Source organism: Pelobates fuscus, chromosome 13 (assembly GCF_036172605.1).
Source record: "Pelobates fuscus isolate aPelFus1 chromosome 13, aPelFus1.pri, whole genome shotgun sequence".
In the NCBI taxonomy this organism is placed as follows: Eukaryota; Metazoa; Chordata; class Amphibia; order Anura; family Pelobatidae; genus Pelobates; species Pelobates fuscus.
In genome coordinates, this window is record NC_086329.1 from 88731285 (window position 1) to 88756903 (window position 25619).

The window sequence follows — 25619 nt, forward strand, 5'->3', positions numbered from 1 at the left end:
AACTTATTACCAGGCTGTAGAGTGGTCAGACTTAATGTAAGATAGAGAGGAAACATGGTTAAATATAAGCCTAGTTAAGGATAACAGAGAGACAGCAAAAATGAGAACTAGTCAGAGTCAGGTAAACAATATATCAATAGAACAGGAAAACAAGAGAGAAAAGAGTTACAGAGAAATTCAGGGTCAGGAACAAAGCCAAGGACAATACCAGAAATATCACAATGTAACAAAGAACGCTTTAACAAGTACTGAGAATAGAAACCACAACAGGGCACAGTAAATATCACCAGAGGAGTTGAAATACTATTATGTGTTAATTGACTTAGTGGACCAAATAGAGCCAGAAGAATTGTTATGCCCCCATTGTCTCTTAAAAAACGTGCTACTATCATGAGCAGTATTCTCCTCACTGGAATTCGGGCTACGTGAAATGGTTATTGTCGTTTGGCACAAACGGCCCATTCGTAGGTTTTAGATCAGCTTGGGAACCGGGTAAGTATTGCTACCAAGACAAAATTTAATGTGTAAATACTAAAGAGTCTTCTATCTGTCATCAAACACAATATGAGTTGGTGTTCCCCCAGGGCTCTGTTCTTTTGTTAACTTTGTTAATTTTTTTCGACAATACTCAGATTTACTTCTCCTCCTCTGATCTCTCTCCTGGAACACGTCACAAATTTCTAATTTTACAGACTAACTTGATGTTTTTCTGTTATCTAAAGCAGAATCTTTCTAGAATTGAACATCTCATTTTTTCCCAGTGAAATAGCCCTGTTCCATCTATCTCCTGCACACCAATGTACCTCAAGCTCGCTGCCTTGGACTCAGGTCTTACCTTTTCTCCTCATATCCAATCAGACTCCAAATCCTGTTACATCCACCTTAAAATACTGCCCATATTCACCCTTTTCTAACTCAAGATACAGCTAACACACTTGTTCATGAACTTATCATTTCCTGACTTGACTACTGCAACTCACTCATTGGCCTCCCAAAAACCCACACTGTCCCTAAGTCTGTAATGAATGCTGATGGCAGGCTCACCTTCCTAACTGACTACTACTCCACCCCCCTCACCCCTTTGTCAATCATTACATTGGCTTTCTTTACCCTTCAGTATCAAATTCAAACTGCTTATATTTACCTATAAAGCTCTTAAAGGGATACTATAGTCACCAGAACAACTACAGCTTCTTGCATTTGTTCTGGTGAGTAGAATCATTACCTTCAGGCTTTTTGCTGTAAACACGGTCTTTTTATAGAAAATGCAGTGTTTACATTACAGCCTAGTGATAACTTCACTGGCCACTCCTTAGATGGCTGTTAGAGATCCTTCCTGGGTCATGGCTGCCTAAAATGCATCCAAACATTCAGTGTCTCCTCCCTCTGCATGCAGACACTGAACTTTCCTCATAGAGATTCATTGATTCAATTCATCTCTATGAGGAGATGCTGATTGGCCAGGGCTGTGTTTGAATCATGCTGGCTCTGCCCCTGATCTGCCTCCTTGTCAGTCTCAGCCAATCCTATGGGGAAGCACTGTGATTGGATCAGGCTACCACTTCTGATGATGTCAGCAGACTGCTTTTTTTTTTTTTTTTATACAAACAGCATGCAGATCTACAGTTTCTGGCTTTAATACAGTAAGATGTTGCTTTGCTATATTTATGGAGGCACGAGGGGCCCAGGGGGGCTAGATGGTGTTAACACTATAGGGTCAGAAATACATGTTTGTGTTCCTGACCCTATAGTGATCCTTTAATAGCTCCACTCCCCATTCTATTTACTCTTTATTCCCCCAAAACACCCCTTCTCGTTGCCTTCACTGTGCGAGCGACCTTCTTTTTACATCTGCTTGCTCCACACTGCCAACTCTCATTTGCAAGATTTTTCAAGGGCTTCTCTGTCCTTTATAGGTCACTACCCCGTGCAATCAGACTCTATCCTAGCCTCCAGTCCTTTATCCTCCAGAATTTATTGAAAACAACTCTTTAGTAAATTCTACCATCTTCCTTGGTGATGCTCCTCTTATAACAATTGCATCACCTCCATGGATCACTTGCCATCCTCTCACGGTTCAGTTCATCCACACACCATTTTGACTAGCTTATTTCAATAAAGGCATCCTATCCATCAATGCCTCCTTCACTCTCTTGTGTCGATACCAGGGCTTGACAAATTTGCTTTGAATCTAGGAGCCAGCTAAAAAAAGTTAGGAGTCAGGTTTTTTTAAACTAAGAAAGCTTTGTTTTCAAAGACAAAAATACAATTCTTAAAGGAACACTATGGCCACCAGACCCACTACATACAGCTTTGAGAAAAGGCAGTGCTTAGCAACACCTCTAGTGACAGTCACTCAGACCACAGGATGTGCTTCCTAGTTCAGTGCTGCACAGTGTGCAGCACCTACATTCAACTTTACGTGCTTTGTATGTATGCTCCTACGGGAAAGCATTGGATTGGCTGAGATCATCAAGACTGATTATCTCCAGCCAGTAGTGGTGAGACCGTCACGGTGTGAGAAAAAAGGTGAGTAAAAACACCTATGCCAATGGTTGGGGGCCATTCACCTAAACAGACACACACAATCAATGACAGACAGACATACATTCATTGATTTGACACACATTGACAGACACACATTTTTTTTTAAAATTTAGGTCCACCCAGCCTCCCTACCTTTGGGAAAGCTCTTATCTTCAAGCTCTTCTTGTTTTGCTTGCTCGCGCACCATTTAGCGATGCTGGGGCCAGAGTGATGCCATATCCCATCTCCAGGCATTACAGCAGGAAGCGCAAGGGAGCAGAGCAAGAAGTGCCGCAATATGACAGCTCCCTCGGCGTAACCTTCATTCTCCCTCAGCCGACAAATACCCTAGTGTCAAACAAAATTCCTAGACGCCATGGTGACCTTCGATTTGTCGTGCCCTGGCTTATACCCCTTTCTCATAGATTGTAAACTCATCAGAGCAGGGCCTTCTTCACCTTTTGTTTCTGTTAATGTTTTGTATGCCAACTACTTGTCCATTATAGCCATTTTATGATTGTATAGCGCTGCAAACTATGTTGGATCTATATAAATAATGATAATAACAAGGTTGAGAAGAGGATAATAGGAATAGTAGTAGCTGGAAAAAAAAACACAATTCTGGTGACAACTTACCCTCCCCATCACTGCAGAAACGCAAGAGAGGAAGTATTTTCTTCAGTGATAGTTAAATAAGCTACCTAACGAATTTCCCTGGAGAGCATTTACAATGAATGACCTATATTGGAATCTATGCAAATACAGCTCTTCCAGGAACATAATCGAACATACTTCATATGCATATACAGACTTCATATGACTACAAATACAACACGCTAAGATCAAACATACAGGAAGCACCACGACTGAGGGGGTAATATTTCAGTCTTATAGGTAATATTTATCGACATGTTAATACACTTTCAGGTCCTGCCTGTTGTGTTGCTCTGGGAGACTTCCAAAATCAGGGAAAGCTTCCTCATTAATGTTGACTCATTGGCTTCATTGCCAGTACACCAATTTTGAACAGGGTCACATTAGTACAAAAATCATTGGTTAAGGTGTAACCATGGCAAATCCAGTGCATGTGCTGTGTTTGCTGTGCCATAGAGCAAGAGAACTATCTGTAGGTGGGTTCTCCTGCTCTCTACTGTCAGTCAGTTATTTGGCGTAGGAGTCTATCCAGAAGTAATGATTTAAGATGGGCAAAGGACTTGTCCATAATTTATTTTTTATTTATTTTTTGTGCGAAAGCATAACAATACAACATTATAGACAGAATCACGGAGTACCATAATAAAGAAGACATGAAGAATGTTGTGTCATTCATATAATTATGCATCTGCACAATTGTGTAAATTGATGGTAGTCGAGTAGACAGCCGTGTGTCCTACGTCAAGATCCATCTAAGCTCAGTCAATGCAGTCCACAAGTAAATTGCAGGAAATTGCTCCTAGTTGGACCAGCCGGTGCCAGAATCAGATAAGGTGCTCTCCCAAAATGCGTCTGTCCACCATAACTGTCAAGCCCCTCCCCCCCAATCTATACATTCACTAGAAATTTAGCAAAGCCATTGTACAGTTAAATTTACATTTATAAATCCCCACCTCCCTTGTGCACCACCTCCTCCGACGTCATCCAGAAGGGGATCCTAATGCACATGCGCATGATTGCCTTAATGCTTTCCTCTGGGGATTTCACTGATGCTGGACATCCTCATGCAGAATGTGAGGACGTCCAGTGTCATTTAGTTAACCTGGAGTCCATTAGCATCCAGTTAGTGCCTCTGATTGACAGCCACTAGAGACAGTCTTAGTCCTGTAAGGTAATTATTGCAGTTTCTCTAAAACTTTAATGAGATGAAGTGATCTGGGTGACTATAGTGTCCCTTTAACTTATAAACCACAAGTTAGGCATGATTTTAAGCCAACAACATTTTCCTACTTTTGGCGGAACACCGGCAGTAGAATGGAAGTGAGGATTGTGCTTCGTAGCCGAAAGTCAAAATCGTTATATCATAATAATTTCATTCATATCGATAAATATTACCTATTATTAGTGACTAACTGTGGATTGAGCAATGACTCAAATAATTTCATATTAAATAAAGACAAACACTTTTAAAATAAAATAAAAACCCTCACAATCCTACTTTGTCTGTGTCCATAATACGCTGCCTTAGGCAGAGAACTGGACCCGTGCAATACTTCTCTTCATGGGCTACTTCTTTAGCAAAGTACTTGTGATGTTAGGAGTACCGTGGCCCCATTGCTTGGTAGTGGGTTAAGCCACTCCTGGGTCCTGCTGGACTCCAAGGGTCCTCCAGTGGGCTGTAATGTGCATCCAAAATGCATGCAGAGCAGTAGATGCCAAATGCTATTCCTGCAGGTGTTAGTTGACAGATAGGAATATGCACAGAATGGACATTAGCCAGCCCAGAACTCTAGATCTAGGCTGGCTAATGACGCCCCAGTGACGTTGCCAGAGGGTGAGTTACACCTCTGGCAGCAAAGAGGTAAAACTCTGTATGTCTAGCATTTCATAGTGAAACACTGACATACAGACTCCAGGTACCATAACCACTTCAAATCACTGTAGTGGACATGGTGCTTGAAGTAACGCTTTAAGTATTAAAAGATGAGATATGTTGCATTCTGGTTGCCTGTCATTTAGTGACAGTAAAGCTATACATTTGAATTCACAAACTGAACTAAGAATAATGGTTTGCTCTGATACCTGTCAAAAGGAATGTATTACATGTGGAACCCTCAATGATCTGCGTAGGGAGCAGTTATTGGACAAGTGAGCTGAAACTGGAGCAATTAGCAGCAATAGTTCAAGTTACCATGGCGTTTGCTTTAGTTTTATAACACGCACACAGACCTGCTCTATATACATAACTCATGTTGTTTTATAATGTTGGGGGTTGCGGGAGGAATATTGAGTCTGTGTAACAGAGATGGGTGACAGATCACAAGGTGATGCAAAACCATACCTTCCAACAATTCAAATGGGCAAATGGGGTGTGAGTGGGGGTATGGCCAGATTCATTGGTATTCTGTGAAATAACAATGCAACTTAATTGTAATTTAGAACAAGAACGATGTATCTTAATTACACAGACTGATTTCTAAACACATGTATTGTAGTTTACAGATACATTACTGGGAGTATTATTGCTGTCAGGCTCTGTTATATATTTAGACACAACAAGTTGGAGTTACTAGAAAAGAGGGACAATAGGATAGAAAAGAGGGACAGAGGGATATGGGTCCAAAAGAGTGACTGTCCCTCCTAAATAGGGACACTTGGGAGGTATGTGCAAAACTGCAATTCCCTGTTGGTTTTCAGCTGCTGGGGAACCTACCAGATGGTCAAACTAGGCTCTAAAATGTGTCAAAGACCTGACTTCAACCCTATCTCCATAACAGACCTACTACCATAGATTATTATAGGATCATCTGATCCTTACCTCTTTCTCTAACTGAAAGCATTGTAAAATATGTTGGCACCATATAACTATTAATACTACTACTACTAATAGTGTCTGGAAACCTTGTCCTATATTAACGACCCCTTTTTGTGATACGATAAAGCAAGCACAGAGTAATTTTATTTATATACCATAATGTGTCTCTGCTGTGAACCATGATGTAGTCGATAAGAAAAATATTTGAAGATCTCAAAATAAAATGACATCATGAAGTAAATGGGTGAAAATCTCGCTCAGAACAAAAAAATGCAGAAAATTTATTTTTCCTAGGCAGTAGGCAGTGTTATTCCACCCCCCCCCCCCCCCCCTCCTTTTTGGCAATAGGGCATGCCCTCATGAGCAAAAAGGCTGCCTCGTGTGAATTCCCATGCTCGCAAAAATGCCAGAAAACGTGCAATCGATCCTATAATGTGTATGCTCTAATTTACTCTATGTAATATTTGTAAAAATAATTAGTTAAAATTGAATTAGCCTTAGAGGAAGAAATTGTACATTCTAATCATGCTTAACCCCTTAAGGACCAAACTTCTGGAATAAAAGGGAATCATGACATGTCACACATGTCATGTGTCCTTAAGGGGTTAAGGGGTTAAGTTAGTTGCCCTCCACCATTTGTTCAGAGCTAATTCCTGAAAATATTCTCTTAGGAAATGTAATTTTTTTCTCTGTTTCTTAAAAGCATTTTTGCAAAAGGTACAGGGTTTTTCGCTAAAGTGTAAATTGCTGAGAAATTAAAGTTAATTTAAAATTTTAGGCTAATATAGCCAAAAGTGGAAAAACTCTCAAAATCGGCTATGAGTTCAGTTTGTCTGTAGTGGGTGAAAAATAAATGTCACTTTGAATTCCTGACAATGCAGACTTTTGGTGGATAACCGTATAAAGGGAAAGAGATGGCAAATGAGGGTATGTGGGGTATAGCTTACCACAAGTCACCAAACAAACAAAAAAAAAAAACATTTCAAGAGAGTTATTGATATTCAACCTAGGCAGAGTTACTATGCTATTAAATATAAACAGAAGAAATGAATATGTGATAACTAATGAATTGGTTTCATTATTTCCATCTTGCCAATGAGTCCTGCAGGGTTCCAGCAGGGGGCAGTTTGGTGTAATGTCAGGGTGTCCAGGGGAGGCCCCTATTGACACCATCCCAGAATTCTTGGCTTTTCTTACAAAGTACAGGTACATGGAGGGAAAATGGTTTTGTATCTCCCCGACGGCACATGGACATCAGAATACTTTAATTATTCCCACCACAGCTTGTACCCCTAGCAGGCAGACACTGTGCCAGTACTATTATGCAGTGAACCCAAGAGGGCTGCACTCAGATGCATACTTGTAAGGGTGCTGCTGTGGCCAATTTACACAACATACAAAATCCAGCGCACTCGCTCATTCACTAAATAGCAATTTCAAGTCTCTCAGAATGTAATAGTTTTTTTTCAAAATACCTTACCTAGGCAAAAAATAATGGGGTTTTAGTTACAGTTTATGATCACACATTGCATAAGCCTGCCACAATGTCTAGCAGCCCAATGCTTGCCCTTATATCATTAGTTTATGAAATTGAAATTGCTGTTTAGTGAATGAGCGAGTGCACAGGATTTTGTATTTTTTATGTAGTACTATTATGCAATGCCTGGATCCTACCTATTGCAATGATCCAGACTCGGCATAACATGATCACACATATAAGGTCCGCATCCTTCCCATCGTAACTATAATTATACAAGGCCCACGGCCATTATCAATCAACCCCCAGAGTGAAGCAGTTACAATATAAACTACATGTATCCCTACCATAGCAGGTTGTCAGTGACACTATTAATATCACTTCAAAGCATGTCTAGTTACATTTTGAAAGAAAAACACGTCTTAGTGGAGGAAGCGTAGACTTGTGATATAATAGTTCTGTGTCCTAATTTACTCCCTATGTGAGCAGCAGAAGTTATCCTTTCCCCGTTCATTCTGGATCTGAAAGGGTTTAGACTGATCTTTTCTGCCAGCCATTCTCGGTAATATATCCTGACACAGCAGGTCTCAGAATTATTTCTAATGCATGCATTCTTGTTCCTTCCTTCCTCTCCTGCCCACAGCTGGGCCTTGTTATCCAGAGGGGTCCCCCCCAGGCAGCAATCCCTGAGTATCTGAGTGTCACACAGGGGAAGATTGACATTTCTGAATGGAGAGGAGAGCAGATGATTAGTGCTGTGTTCAGACAGCAGGATAATAGCCGGCATCTGCCACACAACAGCAGCAATATTGCATCATGGCAAAAGCACACGGCCGCGCATTCTGCCATGGATCGCGAAGATTGCTGATAAAGGGACTAATGTGACCTATAAATACCTTCCCGTGATTGCTAAACTAATGTGCTGCTTTAACAACTTACAAAGATTTCCCTAAGAAATTGAAAAGGTAAAATGTTCTGAATGTCCCGTCCCAGGTAGTGTTAGCAGGCTGTGCGTGAGTTAAAGCGGTGGAATGCGCAGGGAGAGAGGTCTGCAGGAATGTCAGGGAGTCGCATCCTCCTGCTACTGCTGCCTTCCCCAGGAAGACTAGTTGGAAACGGCTGTCAGGCAGCTAATATTCTGGATAGGCACTTCCTTCCCTTGTGTGAGTGAGAAGGTGTTTATAGGAATCGATTGTTAAAGACATGCTAGATAGCTGTAATATAACAATAGCAAGGTATTTAGCCCAGGATACATTAAGCTTTCACTCCCTCGCCTCTAGGCACTGGTTTTAATACCCAGCTCAGTTGGTGATCATTTTATTGACCCAATAACGAAGAAGAGACAGTTGACCTTACTGGGAATCAAAATAAAATAGAAAAACAGAATGACACTGGAGAAACCAACAGCCGGAGGAAAACATAATAATATGCACATTGTAGCTTCTGTGTGAAAAGCAATTATTGGGCAAAGTTGTAGTAATGGAGCAATCACCATGGAAACCAATAAGATGTTTTCTGATGACTGTCCTACTTTTAGTACGTGCTGTGGAATGGGGGCTTCATACACGCTGTGCGAAACATGGTAAAATCTACATGTATAATTCAAGGAAAAATGTAAACGCGGGGTTTATCTACTTAATGATACGTTCAGCCCCCAGTCTTTTATATTGGTTTTAATTTTGTAGACCCGTTCTGAACGGAGGTAGGCATATTGCAGCACTCCAGTTGTTGTGGACTACATCTCCCATAATGCTCTTAAAGCATCAGGTGATATAGAGTATGCAACATCTGGAGTCCGGTGGTCGCCTACCCAAAGTCTAGGGCAGGAATGCCCAAAAGGTAGATCACCAGATATTTTAAAACTACAACTTCCATGATACTTTGTCATTCTAAAGACATGTAGAGGCATGCAAAGCATCATGGGAGTTGTAGTTCTGCAACATCTGGGCATTTACCTTTTGGGCACCCCTGGTCTAAGGAATACATTGGGGCAGCTATAGAGGGTCTACAAAAACCTATTATGATTGAGTTGATAGACACATGAGCTCTAACGGTAACGGAGTTGGACAATTATTTCTAAGACACACATTTTGTTATCCGGTATACAACTCGCCAACACTCCCTGTTTAGTAAAAGAAACCTTGAGAATTTTCCCCCTGAGATTATGTTCTACACTAAAACAAGGCAAACCTCCCCGTAATACAAGAAACATGTATCTTAAATCAAAATGCAGCTATTATTGTAAATGATCTTTTATACGTTGAATGTGAAACACATACTATACTTTCTCATCACTGGCTTACATATTGTACGTTAAGCAGGTATCAGACTTGTTCGACAGCTGACTTATTCACTTATTAACAAATTGAGGTGAATTAAAACTAATATCATATGTTTAAGCAGAAATATTTAAAATGGTAATACTTATTAAATTCTGAGATATTTTTTGGTTTAACTATGTTGTTTGGCCTAATTATTTTCAAATTCGGTTTTCTACATAAATAATTCCGTTTTCTGTATAAACCTTTCAAAACTTTCAAAACGAGGGCAATCTAACTCTATCCTTCTTCGTAAAACACTACAAATACATAAATATCCAACATGTCATATTGAGTCTAATACAATCAAAATATAATCCCTCAGACTATGCTTGCCAAAAAACATCAACATTTTTTTGTCATTAAGGAAAACGTATTTTTAGAGCAGACATGTTAATTCTTAAACTATTTAAAATCAAAAAAATATATTTTGCAATGGTTGGAATTTCAGAATTTTTATTTTTTTTAGGGGTGGTATAATTAAGAATTATTACTGCAATGTTGAAAAAGGTTTATAAATAGATGAGGCAGGATTTAATTATTGTTGCTATAGTAACTACAATTTTATTAATTCCTTAAAAGCATGGGTTGAAAATGTAAATATAAATGCAGCAAAGGTTTCACACTAGGCCTGTGACGGTCAAACCTTGTTCTTCGCAGCCTCAATAATGGTTGAGCATTTTAAAAAAACACAGTTCACAATGATCTAACAAAGTTAGCCAGCTCTGCGTCACAGGGCTCTCTGTGTGATAATTTGGGAGGGGAATAAAAGCTATAATGTATTAAGCCCAATTCTACGCAATGTACTGATGCCTGGGCAGTATCGACAGTAATGTTAAAAGACTGTATTAGTAAACATGGTTAGAGTCCAGATAAAGAGTAAACCTATAACTAATCAAACCAATCCACGGTTTTGCTATGGTGAGAATTCAAAGGGAATTTTAAACTCGAGACCAAAATAGACGAACTGGTGAAAAAAAAAAAAGTCAACTATAACTCCAGCTCAGCTACTTTGGCCTAACACTTGGAATTCACTTTAAACTCTCTCTTTAAGTAATATCCCTGAAATGAATAACCACATAAAGAAAATGTTATTAAATACACATCTGCAGGACCCCCTGAAACCCTCGAGGAATTCTACAAGATGTGCTCAATACTGCTATAAATCTCAACAGGTTATTTCTGTGGGGCGGGGGGGAGGAGTTATGCTGGGATTAAAGGGCAGGAAAAATAAGTCTTTTAGTCTTTGAGACAAATAAAACTTAACACAATCTCTCCCTCCATCTGCCATCCGGAGCGTTGTATAAACAATCCATTGTATCTAGAGAAAGAGGTTGAGGAAGTTCTGCTACTTTTTATACATGTTAAGGAGCATGCGGAAGCATGCAAGTCCACAGACCGTGAACATACTGTGAGGTTTAAAAGATTGTACATAGGAAGAAGGGATCTGTGTTATTTTGGGTAGGTCTGTACATAAAGGGATGGGTTAGTTTAGGGAAGAGATAGATAGATAGATAGATAGATAGATAGATAGATAGATAGATAGATAGATAGATAGATAGATAGATTAGAGGCGCTTAAAACACAAAAGAAAAGACTATGGTGTGGGAAGCTTTATACATATGAAGAAGGGATTATGGGGAACCTTACATAGGAAGAGCAGACAGGTAAGGTTTGGGCAGCTTTGCGTATATGAAGAAATGAGGGATTACGTTAGAGAAGCTCTGTGTATATGAATAAATTAATCTGGTGGAGCTCTGTGCATATGATGAAGTGATGGGTTAGGTTTGGGGAGTTCTGTTTGTATGAACAAGTGATGGGTTAGGTTTGGGAAGCTCTGTTTGTATAAATAAGTGATGGGTTAGCTTTGGGAAGCTCTGTTTGTATAAATAAGTGATGGGTTAGGTTTAGGAAGCTCTGTTTGTATGAAGAAGTGATGGGTTAGGTTTAGGAAGCTCTGTTAGTATGAAGAAGTGATGGGTTAGGTTTGGGGAGCTCTGTTTGTATGAAGAAGAGATGGGTTAGGGTCGAGAAGCTCTGTTTGTATGAAGAAGTGATGGGTTAGGTTTGGTGAGCTCTGTTTGTATGAAGAAGTGATGGGTTAGGTGTGGGAAGCTCTGTTTGTATGGAGAAGTTATGGGTTAGGTTTGGGGAGCTCTGTTTGTATGAAGAAGTAATGGGTTAGGGTCGAGAAGCTCTGTTTCTATGAAGAAGTGATGGGTTAGGTTTAGGAAGCTCTGTTTGTATTAAGAAGTGATGGGTTAGGTATGGGAAGCTCTGTTTGTATGGAGAAGTTATGGGTTAGGTTTGGGAAGCTCTTTTTGTATTAAGAAGTTATAGGTTAGGGTCGACAAGCTCTGTTTGTATGAAGAAGTGATGGGTTAGGTTTGGTGAGCTCTGTTTGTATGAAGAAGTGATGGGTTAGGTGTGGGAAGCTCTGTTTATATGAAGATGTGATGGGTTGGGTTTGGGAAGCTCTGTTTGTATGGAGAAGTTATGGGTTAGATTTGGGGAGCTCTGTTTGTATGGAGAAGTTATGGGTTAGGTTTGGGGAGCTCTGTTTGTATGAAAAAGTGATGGGTTAGGGTCGAGAAGCTCTGTTTGTATGAAGAAGTGATGGGTTAGGTTTAGGAAGCTATGTTTGTATGGAGAAGTTATGGGTTAGGTTTAGGGAGCTCTGTTTGTATGAAGAAGTGATGGGTTAGGTTTGGTGAGCTCTGTTTGTATGAAGAAGTGATGGGTTAGGTGTGGGAAGCTCTGTTTGTATGGAGAAGGTATGGGTTAGATTTGGGAAGCTCTGTTTGTATGGAGAAGTTATGGGTTAGGTTTGGGGAGCTCTGTTTGTATGAAAAAGTGATGGGTTAGGGTCGAGAAGCTCTGTTTGTATGAAGAAGTGATGGGTTAGGTTTAGGAAGCTATGTTTGTATGGAGAAGTTATGGGTTAGGTTTAGGGAGCTCTGTTTGTATGAAGAGGTGATGGGTTAGGTTTGGTGAGCTCTGTTTGTATGAAGAAGTGATGGGTTAGGTGTGGGAAGCTCTGTTTGTATGAAGAAGTGATGGGTTGGGTTTGGGAAGCTCTGTTTGTATGGAGAAGGTATGGGTTAGATTTGGGAAGCTCTGTTTGTATGGAGAAGTTATGGGTTAGGTTTGGGGAGCTCTGTTTGTATGAAGAAGTGATGAGTTAGGGTCGAGAAGCTCTGTTTGTATGAAGAAGTGATGGGTTAGGTTTAGGAAGCTCTGTTTGTATGGAGAAGTTATGGGTTAGGTTTAGGAAGCTCTGTTCGTATGAAGAAGTGATGGGTTAGGTTTGGGAAGCTCTGTTTGTATGAAGAAGTGATGGGTTAGGTTTGGGAAGCTCTGTTTGTATGAAGAAGTGATGGGTTAGGTTTGGTGAGCTCTGTTTGTATGAAGAAGTAATGGGTTAGGTGTGGGAAGCTCTGTTTGTATGAATAACTGATGGGTTAGGTTTAGGAAGCTCTGTTTGTATGAATAAGTGATGGATTAGGTTTAAGAAGCTCTGTTTGTATGAAGAAGTGATGGATTAGGTTTGGGAAGCTCTGTTTGTATGAAGAAGTGATGGATTAGGTTTGGGAAGCTCTGTTTGTATGAAGAAGTGATGGGTTAGGTTTGGGAAGCTCTGTTTGTATGAAGAAGTGATGGGTTAGGTTTCGTGAGCTCTGTTTGTATGAAGAAGTAATGGGTTAGGTGTGGGAAGCTCTGTTTGTATGAAGAAGTGATGGGTTGGGTTGGGTTTGGGAAGCTCTGTTTGTATGGAGAAGTTATGGGTTAGATTTGGGAAGCTCTGTTTGTATGGAGAAGTTATGGGTTAGGATTGGGGAGCTCTGTTTGTATGAAGAAGTGATGGGTTAGGTTTAGGAAGCTCTGTTTGTATGGAGAAGTTATGGGTTAGGTTTGGGGAGCTCTGTTTGTATGAAGAAGTGATGGGTTAGGGTCGAGAAGCTCTGTTTGTATGAAGAAGTGATGGGTTAGGTTTGGGAAGCTCTGTTTGTATGGAGAAGTTATGGGTTAGGTTTAGGAAGCTCTGTTTGTATGAATAAGTGATGGGTTAGGTTTAGGAAGCTCTGTTTGTATGAATAAGTGATGGATTAGGTTTAAGAAGCTCTGTTTGTATGAAGAAGTGATGGATTAGGTTTAAGAAGCTCTGTTTGTATGAAGAAGTGATGGATTAGGTTTAAGAAGCTCTGTTTGTATGAAGAAGTGATGGATTAGGTTTAAGAAGCTCTGTTTGTATGAATGACTGATGGGTTAGGTTTGGCAAGCTCTGTTTGTATGGAGAAGTTATGGGTTAGGATTGGGGAGCTCTGTTTGTATGAAGAAGTGATGTGTTACGGTCGAGTAGCTCTGTTTGTATGAAGAAGTGATGGGTTAGGTGTGGGAAGCTCTGTTTGTATGAAGAAGTGATGGGTTAGGTGTGGGAAGCTCTGTTTGTATGAAGAAGTGATGGGTTAGGTTTGGGAAGCTCTGTTTGTATGGAGAAGTTATGGGTTAGGTTTGGGGAGCTCTGTTTGTATGGAGAAGTTATGGGTTAGGTTTGGGGAGCTCTGTTTGTATGAAGAAGTGATGGGTTAGGGTCGAAAAGCTCTGTTTGTATGAAGAAGTGATGGGTTAGGTTTTGGAAGCTCTGTTTGTATGAAGAAGTGATGGGTTAGGTTTGGGAAGCTCTGTTTGTATGAAGAAGTGATGGGTTAGGTTTAGGAAGCCCTGTTTGCATGAAGAAGTGATGGGTTAGGTTTGGGGAGCTCTGTTTGTATGAAGAAGTGATGGGTTAGGGTCGAGAAGCTCTGTTTGTATGAAGAAGTGATGGGTTAGGGTCGAGAAGCTCTGTTTGTATGAAGAAGTGATGGGTTAGGTTTGGGAAGCTCTGTTTGTATGGAGAAGTTATGGGTTAGGTTTAGGAAGCTCTGTTTGTATGAATAAGTGATGGGTTAGGTTTAGGAAGCTCTGTTTGTATGAATAAGTGATGGATTAGGTTTAAGAAGCTCTGTTTGTATGAAGAAGTGATGGATTAGGTTTAAGAAGCTCTGTTTGTATGAAGAAGTGATGGATTAGGTTTAAGAAGCTCTGTTTGTATGAAGAAGTGATGGATTAGGTTTAAGAAGCTCTGTTTGTATGAAGAAGTGATGGATTAGGTTTAAGAAGCTCTGTTTGTATGAATGACTGATGGGTTAGGTTTGGCAAGCTCTGTTTGTATGGAGAAGTTATGGGTTAGGATTGGGGAGCTCTGTTTGTATGAAGAAGTGATGTGTTACGGTCGAGTAGCTCTGTTTGTATGAAGAAGTGATGGGTTAGGTGTGGGAAGCTCTGTTTGTATGAAGAAGTGATGGGTTAGGTGTGGGAAGCTCTGTTTGTATGAAGAAGTGATGGGTTAGGTTTGGGAAGCTCTGTTTGTATGGAGAAGTTATGGGTTAGGTTTGGGGAGCTCTGTTTGTATGGAGAAGTTATGGGTTAGGTTTGGGGAGCTCTGTTTGTATGAAGAAGTGATGGGTTAGGGTCGAAAAGCTCTGTTTGTATGAAGAAGTGATGGGTTAGGTTTTGGAAGCTCTGTTTGTATGAAGAAGTGATGGGTTAGGTTTGGGAAGCTCTGTTTGTATGAAGAAGTGATGGGTTAGGTTTAGGAAGCCCTGTTTGCATGAAGAAGTGATGGGTTAGGTTTGGGGAGCTCTGTTTGTATGAAGAAGTGATGGGTTAGGGTTGAGAAGCTCTGTTTGTATGAAGAAGTGATGGGTTAGGGTCGAGAAGCTCTGTTTGTATGAAGAAGTGATGGGTTAGGTTTGGGAAGCTCTGTTTGTATGGAGAAGTTATGGGTTAGGTTTAGGAAGCTCTGTTTGTATGAATAAGTGATGGGTTAGGTTTAGGAAGCTCTGTTTGTATGAATAAGTGATGGATTAGGTTTAAGAAGCTCTGTTTGTATGAAGAAGTGATGGATTAGGTTTAAGAAGCTCTGTTTGTATGAAGAAGTGATGGATTAGGTTTAAGAAGCTCTGTTTGTATGAAGAAGTGATGGATTAGGTTTAAGAAGCTCTGTTTGTATGAAGAAGTGATGGATTAGGTTTAAGAAGCTCTGTTTGTATGAATGACTGATGGGTTAGGTTTGGCAAGCTCTGTTTGTATGGAGAAGTTATGGGTTAGGATTGGGGAGCTCTGTTTGTATGAAGAAGTGATGTGTTACGGTCGAGTAGCTCTGTTTGTATGAAGAAGTGATGGGTTAGGTGTGGGAAGCTCTGTTTGTATGAAGAAGTGATGGGTTAGGTGTGGGAAGCTCTGTTTGTATGAAGAAGTGATGGGTTAGGTTTGGGAAGCTCTGTTTGTATGGAGAAGTTATGGGTTAGGTTTGGGGAGCTCTGTTTGTATGGAGAAGTTATGGGTTAGGTTTGGGGAGCTCTGTTTGTATGAAGAAGTGATGGGTTAGGGTCGAAAAGCTCTGTTTGTATGAAGAAGTGATGGGTTAGGTTTTGGAAGCTCTGTTTGTATGAAGAAGTGATGGGTTAGCTTTGGGAAGCTCTGTTTGTATAAATAAGTGATGGGTTAGGTTTAGGAAGCTCTGTTTGTATGAAGAAGTGATGGGTTAGGTTTAGGAAGCTCTGTTAGTATGAAGAAGTGATGGGTTAGGTTTGGGGAGCTCTGTTTGTATGAAGAAGAGATGGGTTAGGGTCGAGAAGCTCTGTTTGTATGAAGAAGTGATGGGTTAGGTTTGGTGAGCTCTGTTTGTATGAAGAAGTGATGGGTTAGGTGTGGGAAGCTCTGTTTGTATGGAGAAGTTATGGGTTAGGTTTGGGGAGCTCTGTTTGTATGAAGAAGTAATGGGTTAGGGTCGAGAAGCTCTGTTTCTATGAAGAAGTGATGGGTTAGGTTTAGGAAGCTCTGTTTGTATTAAGAAGTGATGGGTTAGGTATGGGAAGCTCTGTTTGTATGGAGAAGTTATGGGTTAGGTTTGGGAAGCTCTTTTTGTATTAAGAAGTTATAGGTTAGGGTCGACAAGCTCTGTTTGTATGAAGAAGTGATGGGTTAGGTTTGGTGAGCTCTGTTTGTATGAAGAAGTGATGGGTTAGGTGTGGGAAGCTCTGTTTATATGAAGATGTGATGGGTTGGGTTTGGGAAGCTCTGTTTGTATGGAGAAGTTATGGGTTAGATTTGGGGAGCTCTGTTTGTATGGAGAAGTTATGGGTTAGGTTTGGGGAGCTCTGTTTGTATGAAAAAGTGATGGGTTAGGGTCGAGAAGCTCTGTTTGTATGAAGAAGTGATGGGTTAGGTTTAGGAAGCTATGTTTGTATGGAGAAGTTATGGGTTAGGTTTAGGGAGCTCTGTTTGTATGAAGAAGTGATGGGTTAGGTTTGGTGAGCTCTGTTTGTATGAAGAAGTGATGGGTTAGGTGTGGGAAGCTCTGTTTGTATGGAGAAGGTATGGGTTAGATTTGGGAAGCTCTGTTTGTATGGAGAAGTTATGGGTTAGGTTTGGGGAGCTCTGTTTGTATGAAAAAGTGATGGGTTAGGGTCGAGAAGCTCTGTTTGTATGAAGAAGTGATGGGTTAGGTTTAGGAAGCTATGTTTGTATGGAGAAGTTATGGGTTAGGTTTAGGGAGCTCTGTTTGTATGAAGAGGTGATGGGTTAGGTTTGGTGAGCTCTGTTTGTATGAAGAAGTGATGGGTTAGGTGTGGGAAGCTCTGTTTGTATGAAGAAGTGATGGGTTGGGTTTGGGAAGCTCTGTTTGTATGGAGAAGGTATGGGTTAGATTTGGGAAGCTCTGTTTGTATGGAGAAGTTATGGGTTAGGTTTGGGGAGCTCTGTTTGTATGAAGAAGTGATGAGTTAGGGTCGAGAAGCTCTGTTTGTATGAAGAAGTGATGGGTTAGGTTTAGGAAGCTCTGTTTGTATGGAGAAGTTATGGGTTAGGTTTAGGAAGCTCTGTTTGTATGAAGAAGTGATGGGTTAGGTTTGGGAAGCTCTGTTTGTATGAAGAAGTGATGGGTTAGGTTTGGGAAGCTCTGTTTGTATGAAGAAGTGATGGGTTAGGTTTGGTGAGCTCTGTTTGTATGAAGAAGTAATGGGTTAGGTGTGGGAAGCTCTGTTTGTATGAATAACTGATGGGTTAGGTTTAGGAAGCTCTGTTTGTATGAATAAGTGATGGATTAGGTTTAAGAAGCTCTGTTTGTATGAAGAAGTGATGGATTAGGTTTGGGAAGCTCTGTTTGTATGAAGAAGTGATGGATTAGGTTTGGGAAGCTCTGTTTGTATGAAGAAGTGATGGGTTAGGTTTGGGAAGCTCTGTTTGTATGAAGAAGTGATGGGTTAGGTTTGGTGAGCTCTGTTTGTATGAAGAAGTAATGGGTTAGGTGTGGGAAGCTCTGTTTGTATGAAGAAGTGATGGGTTGGGTTGGGTTTGGTAAGCTCTGTTTGTATGGAGAAGTTATGGGTTAGATTTGGGAAGCTCTGTTTGTATGGAGAAGTTATGGGTTAGGATTGGGGAGCTCTGTTTGTATGAAGAAGTGATGGGTTAGGTTTAGGAAGCTCTGTTTGTATGGAGAAGTTATGGGTTAGGTTTGGGGAGCTCTGTTTGTATGAAGAAGTGATGGGTTAGGGTCGAGAAGCTCTGTTTGTATGAAGAAGTGATGGGTTAGGTTTGGGAAGCTCTGTTTGTATGGAGAAGTTATGGGTTAGGTTTAGGAAGCTCTGTTTGTATGAATAAGTGATGGGTTAGGTTTAGGAAGCTCTGTTTGTATGAATAAGTGATGGATTAGGTTTAAGAAGCTCTGTTTGTATGAAGAAGTGATGGATTAGGTTTAAGAAGCTCTGTTTGTATGAAGAAGTGATGGATTAGGTTTAAGAAGCTCTGTTTGTATGAAGAAGTGATGGATTAGGTTTAAGAAGCTCTGTTTGTATGAATGACTGATGGGTTAGGTTTGGCAAGCTCTGTTTGTATGGAGAAGTTATGGGTTAGGATTGGGGAGCTCTGTTTGTATGAAGAAGTGATGTGTTACGGTCGAGTAGCTCTGTTTGTATGAAGAAGTGATGGGTTAGGTGTGGGAAGCTCTGTTTGTATGAAGAAGTGATGGGTTAGGTGTGGGAAGCTCTGTTTGTATGAAGAAGTGATGGGTTAGGTTTGGGAAGCTCTGTTTGTATGGAGAAGTTATGGGTTAGGTTTGGGGAGCTCTGTTTGTATGGAGAAGTTATGGGTTAGGTTTGGGGAGCTCTGTTTGTATGAAGAAGTGATGGGTTAGGGTCGAAAAGCTCTGTTTGTATGAAGAAGTGATGGGTTAGGTTTTGGAAGCTCTGTTTGTATGAAGAAGTGATGGGTTAGGTTTGGGAAGCTCTGTTTGTATGAAGAAGTGATGGGTTAGGTTTAGGAAGCCCTGTTTGCATGAAGAAGTGATGGGTTAGGTTTGGGGAGCTCTGTTTGTATGAAGAAGTGATGGGTTAGGGTCGAGAAGCTCTGTTTGTATGAAGAAGTGATGGGTTAGGGTCGAGAAGCTCTGTTTGTATGAAGAAGTGATGGGTTAGGTTTGGGAAGCTCTGTTTGTATGGAGAAGTTATGGGTTAGGTTTAGGAAGCTCTGTTTGTATGAATAAGTGATGGGTTAGGTTTAGGAAGCTCTGTTTGTATGAATAAGTGATGGATTAGGTTTAAGAAGCTCTGTTTGTATGAAGAAGTGATGGATTAGGTTTAAGAAGCTCTGTTTGTATGAAGAAGTGATGGATTAGGTTTAAGAAGCTCTGTTTGTATGAAGAAGTGATGGATTAGGTTTAAGAAGCTCTGTTTGTATGAAGAAGTGATGGATTAGGTTTAAGAAGCTCTGTTTGTATGAATGACTGATGGGTTAGGTTTGGCAAGCTCTGTTTGTATGGAGAAGTTATGGGTTAGGATTGGGGAGCTCTGTTTGTATGAAGAAGTGATGTGTTACGGTCGAGTAGCTCTGTTTGTATGAAGAAGTGATGGGTTAGGTGTGGGAAGCTCTGTTTGTATGAAGAAGTGATGGGTTAGGTGTGGGAAGCTCTGTTTGTATGAAGAAGTGATGGGTTAGGTTTGGGAAGCTCTGTTTGTATGGAGAAGTTATGGGTTAGGTTTGGGGAGCTCTGTTTGTATGGAGAAGTTATGGGTTAGGTTTGGGGAGCTCTGTTTGTATGAAGAAGTGATGGGTTAGGGTCGAAAAGCTCTGTTTGTATGAAGAAGTGATGGGTTAGGTTTTGGAAGCTCTGTTTGTATGAAGAAGTGATGGGTTAGGTTTGGGAAGCTCTGTTTGTATGAAGAAGTGATGGGTTAGGTTTAGGAAGCCCTGTTTGCATGAAGAAGTGATGGGTTAGGTTTGGGGAGCTCTGTTTGTATGAAGAAGTGATGGGTTAGGGTTGAGAAGCTCTGTTTGTATGAAGAAGTGATGGGTTAGGGTCGAGAAGCTCTGTTTGTATGAAGAAGTGATGGGTTAGGTTTGGGAAGCTCTGTTTGTATGGAGAAGTTATGGGTTAGGTTTAGGAAGCTCTGTTTGTATGAATAAGTGATGGGTTAGGTTTAGGAAGCTCTGTTTGTATGAATAAGTGATGGATTAGGTTTAAGAAGCTCTGTTTGTATGAAGAAGTGATGGATTAGGTTTAAGAAGCTCTGTTTGTATGAAGAAGTGATGGATTAGGTTTAAGAAGCTCTGTTTGTATGAAGAAGTGATGGATTAGGTTTAAGAAGCTCTGTTTGTATGAAGAAGTGATGGATTAGGTTTAAGAAGCTCTGTTTGTATGAATGACTGATGGGTTAGGTTTGGCAAGCTCTGTTTGTATGGAGAAGTTATGGGTTAGGATTGGGGAGCTCTGTTTGTATGAAGAAGTGATGTGTTACGGTCGAGTAGCTCTGTTTGTATGAAGAAGTGATGGGTTAGGTGTGGGAAGCTCTGTTTGTATGAAGAAGTGATGGGTTAGGTGTGGGAAGCTCTGTTTGTATGAAGAAGTGATGGGTTAGGTTTGGGAAGCTCTGTTTGTATGGAGAAGTTATGGGTTAGGTTTGGGGAGCTCTGTTTGTATGGAGAAGTTATGGGTTAGGTTTGGGGAGCTCTGTTTGTATGAAGAAGTGATGGGTTAGGGTCGAAAAGCTCTGTTTGTATGAAGAAGTGATGGGTTAGGTTTTGGAAGCTCTGTTTGTATGAAGAAGTGATGGGTTAGGTTTGGGAAGCTCTGTTTGTATGAAGAAGTGATGGGTTAGGTTTAGGAAGCCCTGTTTGCATGAAGAAGTGATGGGTTAGGTTTGGGGAGCTCTGTTTGTATGAAGAAGTGATGGGTTAGGGTCGAGAAGCTCTGTTTGTATGAAGAAGTGGTGGGTTAGGTGTGGGAAGCTCTGTTTGTATGAAGAACTGATGGGTTAGGTTTGGCAAGCTCTGTTTGTATGGAGAAGTTATGGGTTTGGTTTGGGGAGCTCTGTTTGTATGAAGAGGTGATGTGTTAGGGTCGAGAAGCTCTGTTTGTATGAAGAAGTGATGGGTTAGGTTTGGTGAGCTCTGTTTGTATGAAGAAGTGATGGGTTAGGTGTGGGAAGCTCTGTTTGTATGGAGAAGTTATGGGTTAGGTTAGGGAACTCTGTTTGTATGGAGAGGTTATGGGTTAGGTTTGGGGAGCTCTGTTTGTATGAAGAAGTGATGGGTTAGGGTCGAGAAGCTCTGTTTGTATGAAGAAGTGATGGGTTAGGTTTTGGAAGCTCTGTTTGTATGAAGAAGCCATGGGTTAGGTTTGGGAAGCTCTGTTTGTATGAAGAAGTGATGGGTTAGGTTTTGGAAGCTCTGTTTGTATGAAGAAGTCATGGGTTAGGTTTGGGGAGCTCTGTTTGTATGAAGAAGTGATGGGTTAGGGTCGAGAAGCTCTGTTTGTATGAAGAAGTGATGGGTTAGGTTTGGGAAGCTCTGTTTGTATGAAGAAGTGATGGGTTAGGTTTAGGAAGCCCTGTTTGCATGAAGAAGTGATGGGTTAGGTTTGGGGAGCTCTGTTTTTTATGAAGAAGTGATGGGTTAGGGTCGAGAAGCTCTGTTTGTATGAAGAAGTGATGGGCTAGGTTTTGGAAGCTCTGTTTGTATGAAGAAGTGATGGGTTAGGTTTAGGAAGCCCTGTTTGCATGAAGAAGTGACGGGTTAGGTTTGAGAAGCTCTGTTTGTATGAAGAAGTGATGGATTAGGTGTGGGAAGCTCTGTTTTTGTATGAAGAACTGATGGGTTAGGTTTGGGAAGCTCTGTTTGTATGGAGAAGTTATGGGTTAGGTTTGGGGAGCTCTGTTTGTATGAAGAAGTGATGTGTTAGGTTTGTTAAGTTCTGTTCGTATGAAGTGATATGTTAGGTTTGTTAAGCTCTGTATGAAGAAGTGATGGGTTAAGTTTTGGGAGCTCTCTTTGTATGAAGAAGTGATGTGTTAGGTTTGGGAAGCTCTGTTTGTATGAAGAAGTGATATGTTAGGATTGTTAAGCTCGGTTTGTATGAAGAAGTGATGGGTTACGTTTGGGAAGCTCTGTTTGTATGAAGACGCCATGGGTTGAGTTAATATAGGAAGGCGAGTTAAATGTGTAAGCTCTGTACACGATGATGCAAGCTACAGCATTTGTGAAGATCTGTGCATTGGAAAGAGAAGAATATATGGTTAGTGGAGATGTATACATATGAAGATGTAGTTGATTGGATTTGAGAAGCTCTGTACGTATTACAAAGATTAGTTTGGGGGGAGCTCAGGATACCAGAAGATGTGATCATCATATGTAGAAATCAAGCAAGCAGTTGCCGACATGGAGGGCACCTGTGCGGAGGGTGAGATGTGCTGCAATGCTGGAAGAGTTAATCATTATGCTTTAAGTCTTGACAAAACATTTGGCACAGAACCCACAATCAAAGGAAGCTTCTGTGCCAGGCAGTCACCCGCCATAAACCCAGACAGTGGGTATTAGAAAATGGATGCCTGTCTGGTTCAAGGTTCTCTGCTAATAGTGGTTGGTTGGTTATTCATTCACTGGACCTTGTTAATCAGACCCCAGGAGAATTTTGCCACTTAACTCTTTACAGCCATTAAGACATTTTTTAAAGATAGACAGCTCTCCATGAAGGACATAAGCAACACCACAGTGCTAAAACTATTAGTATTGAATGTTAATCTCAACTCTCTTGCAAAGGGTTAAAAATCAAGAAATGTGAGCAAGGCAATACCTTGAACACCTCTGGCATTGAATAGGTTAATCTGAAGCCTGTGTGGCTCAGCAGAGGGAAGTTCTCACTTCAGCCAGGAATACTCTGTGTCCGCCCAGCTTCGCTCGGCATAGGGGCTCCTCAGAGAGCATTTCTGGATCACAGTGAAGATTTCACAATCACTGCACTGCTCCCCCCCACAAGCCTTCCTATATTATTGTTACAGACAGCAGGGAGAGAAGGGAGGGGGGTTCTAATTAAGAAAAACAGTGTCTTCCCACCCACAACACCCAGTGTAACCCCTTCCCAAACAAACCGTGTAATGGCTCTCTAACCAGCCTCTTTAATAGGTTGCGTACTCTGTACTGCTATACAAAGTATGCTAGTGCAAGATTCAATAAGCCAACAGGTTTTGGCTTATCATTCAGACCGCAGCATAAATTATAGTGATACCGCATTGTTACTTTGTAAAAGCAAATGAGCCTGGTCAACCTGAACCTGGGGCGTAAAACTGTATTCATTTAATCGATTCACATTACATGGAAATCTCAGACAGCTCGCATGTTCTTTCCAGTGGTTTTAACACAATCAAAAAAATCAAAAAAATAAAAGTAACTTGGCAAATGCTTTGTGTAATTAAAAAGTAATAACTGTTTTGCTGTAAAAAATATTTTCTTTTAAAGGGTTTATTCAATATTAAAGCCACATGAAGCACATTAAATAAACACTTTAAATTTCCCGCAGAGTGAACGGCTACATAAAATGTACTAGCGTAGGAGAAGATAACAGGTAGTTTTACAGCTCCTGTAGGACTGCAAGTCCTATAATGCTTTGCAAGGTTTTAGCCACATTGGGATCCTTCCTCCTCCTCCAAAAAAAAAAAAAAACATACAGCGCTACAGAATTTGTTGGCGCTTTATAAATCAAATAATAATAATAATAATTAAGATCTATATAGGGACCTTTATTAGTAGGCTACCTTAGCCCCAACCCCAAAGGGAAAGGTTTTGGAAGTCAGACTTACTGCGTCCCTTCTGCTTGATTTCCTGAATGACTGAGGTATAGTTGGTGAGTTCTCGATCTTTAAACTGCATATCCAGCACGGTCAAGTTGTTAAATTTGGGTAACTCCATGTAAACTCCTTCCATTGTGAAATAACAGGGACGGTCATCCTCCTTGTCATCTGTATAGACAACCATTGCCCTGCTGGTCCAGTTGAAAAGTTGGTGGATCTGCACCACAAACTGCCCCAGCTTGGTATGGACTGGTCCTGTCCTTGTGGTAAACTTATTGTCCTCAACTTTCTCACCAAACCCGTAGGCAGCAGCTCCCGCTGTGACAAGGGGGACCTTCCAGTGTCCAGTAAACCGACCGACGGGAGCTGCTGAGTACATGCACCCCGGGCCTAAGAACACCTCAGGATGGTAGGTGAACTGGAGGTCCACTGCAACAAGTGGAGCTGAGGAGTCCGAGCACTTTCCTTGCTTGTTCTCACTGTTTCCAAGGATGTATTGGACATGAAGGTCTGGTAGAAGATATGGGTCATTGTTGATCTTGTCTACTGCCAATTTGATAGCTGGACCCACTCTCAGCCAAGCCCATGGGTACGCGGTGTTCTTTTCCGGAAGCACCACTGCCATAGTGAGGTTGACCTGTTCCTTGTCTCCTCTGACTACCCGAAGACTCACCCATGCTACCAGCAGCGTCAGCACCAAACTTCCAAACATTGCAGCCAATTTCAGAGGACCTTCATACTCTTGCCACCAGCATACCTACAAGAAAACCAACTCTACCTCCGTAAACAAGACGGAGGTCTTTTGCACCCTCCTCTTCAAGAGCTTGTTCCTCCCTCACCCTTCTGGTGCTGGGGACTTGACTCAGATGCTCCTAGTTGTGACAGTTCTTATTAAAACATATACAGTCAGCTGTTAATCATCTCTCCGTCTGTGTGTGAGAGAGCGAGCTTTACACAGATCCATTAGCTTCCCGCTGTTGGAAGTGACTGGAGAACAGGATTGGTATCATCTGGAGGCAGGGTTAGCTTTTCCTTCCCCTGACTCAATGACAAAAGGGTTGTTATCATAAGCCCTGTTTATTAACCCTTTCCTTCCTCAATATCAGTTAGTGGAGTAATGACCCCGGCAGACAGTATTCCATAACGCCCAGGGACTGTATCTTCTTAAAGCCTCTCTAGATTGGGGCATCTGATGGAGTTTGTGGAGAAATGTGTTCACGCCAACCCAGAAAGTTGGAGGGCTCCCAGAGTTTACTGGAGAGCAAGCCCCAGATATTTGCCTTATCCAAAGCAACAAATATTTATCCAGTTACTGTGGAAATTGGTGGGTGCCAGGAAATTAGAAAAAAATGTAAATAAATCATTAGAAAACTCTGAAAGCTGGATTCTGAGGAGGACAGGAGTTGGTATTTAGTAGCAAAGGTAAAGGTATGGAGAGAACAAGGTATTTAGAACCAGGGAAAAGAATCAGGGAGCTCAGTGTGTGAAGCAGGTGGAGAGAGGGGAGGAGGGTTAGAAGTGACAGGGTAGAAAAGGAGGAGAAAAATAAAATAAGTGAATTAACACGAGTAGGAATGTGACAGGCAGCAGAGGTAGAAATGGAAATATTGGAGAGAAAAGGAATGATTTAAAAGACATTGATTTAATATGGAAAGTACAAGATGAAG

General features: G+C 41.1%; 1 protein-coding gene across 1 annotated transcript in view; it reads right to left on the minus strand.

The window, feature by feature from the left end:
- The window catches only part of NPR1 (natriuretic peptide receptor 1), a 65556-nt gene extending 40143 nt beyond the window's left edge, over positions 1-25413 (minus strand). Inside the window, exon 1 of the mRNA XM_063439987.1 lies at positions 23962-25413. Within this exon, the coding sequence (XP_063296057.1) occupies positions 23962-24664 (703 nt within the window). The 5' untranslated portion in view covers positions 24665-25413. The remainder of the gene's footprint in view (positions 1-23961) is intronic.
- Between the last annotated feature and the right edge of the window lie 206 nt (positions 25414-25619).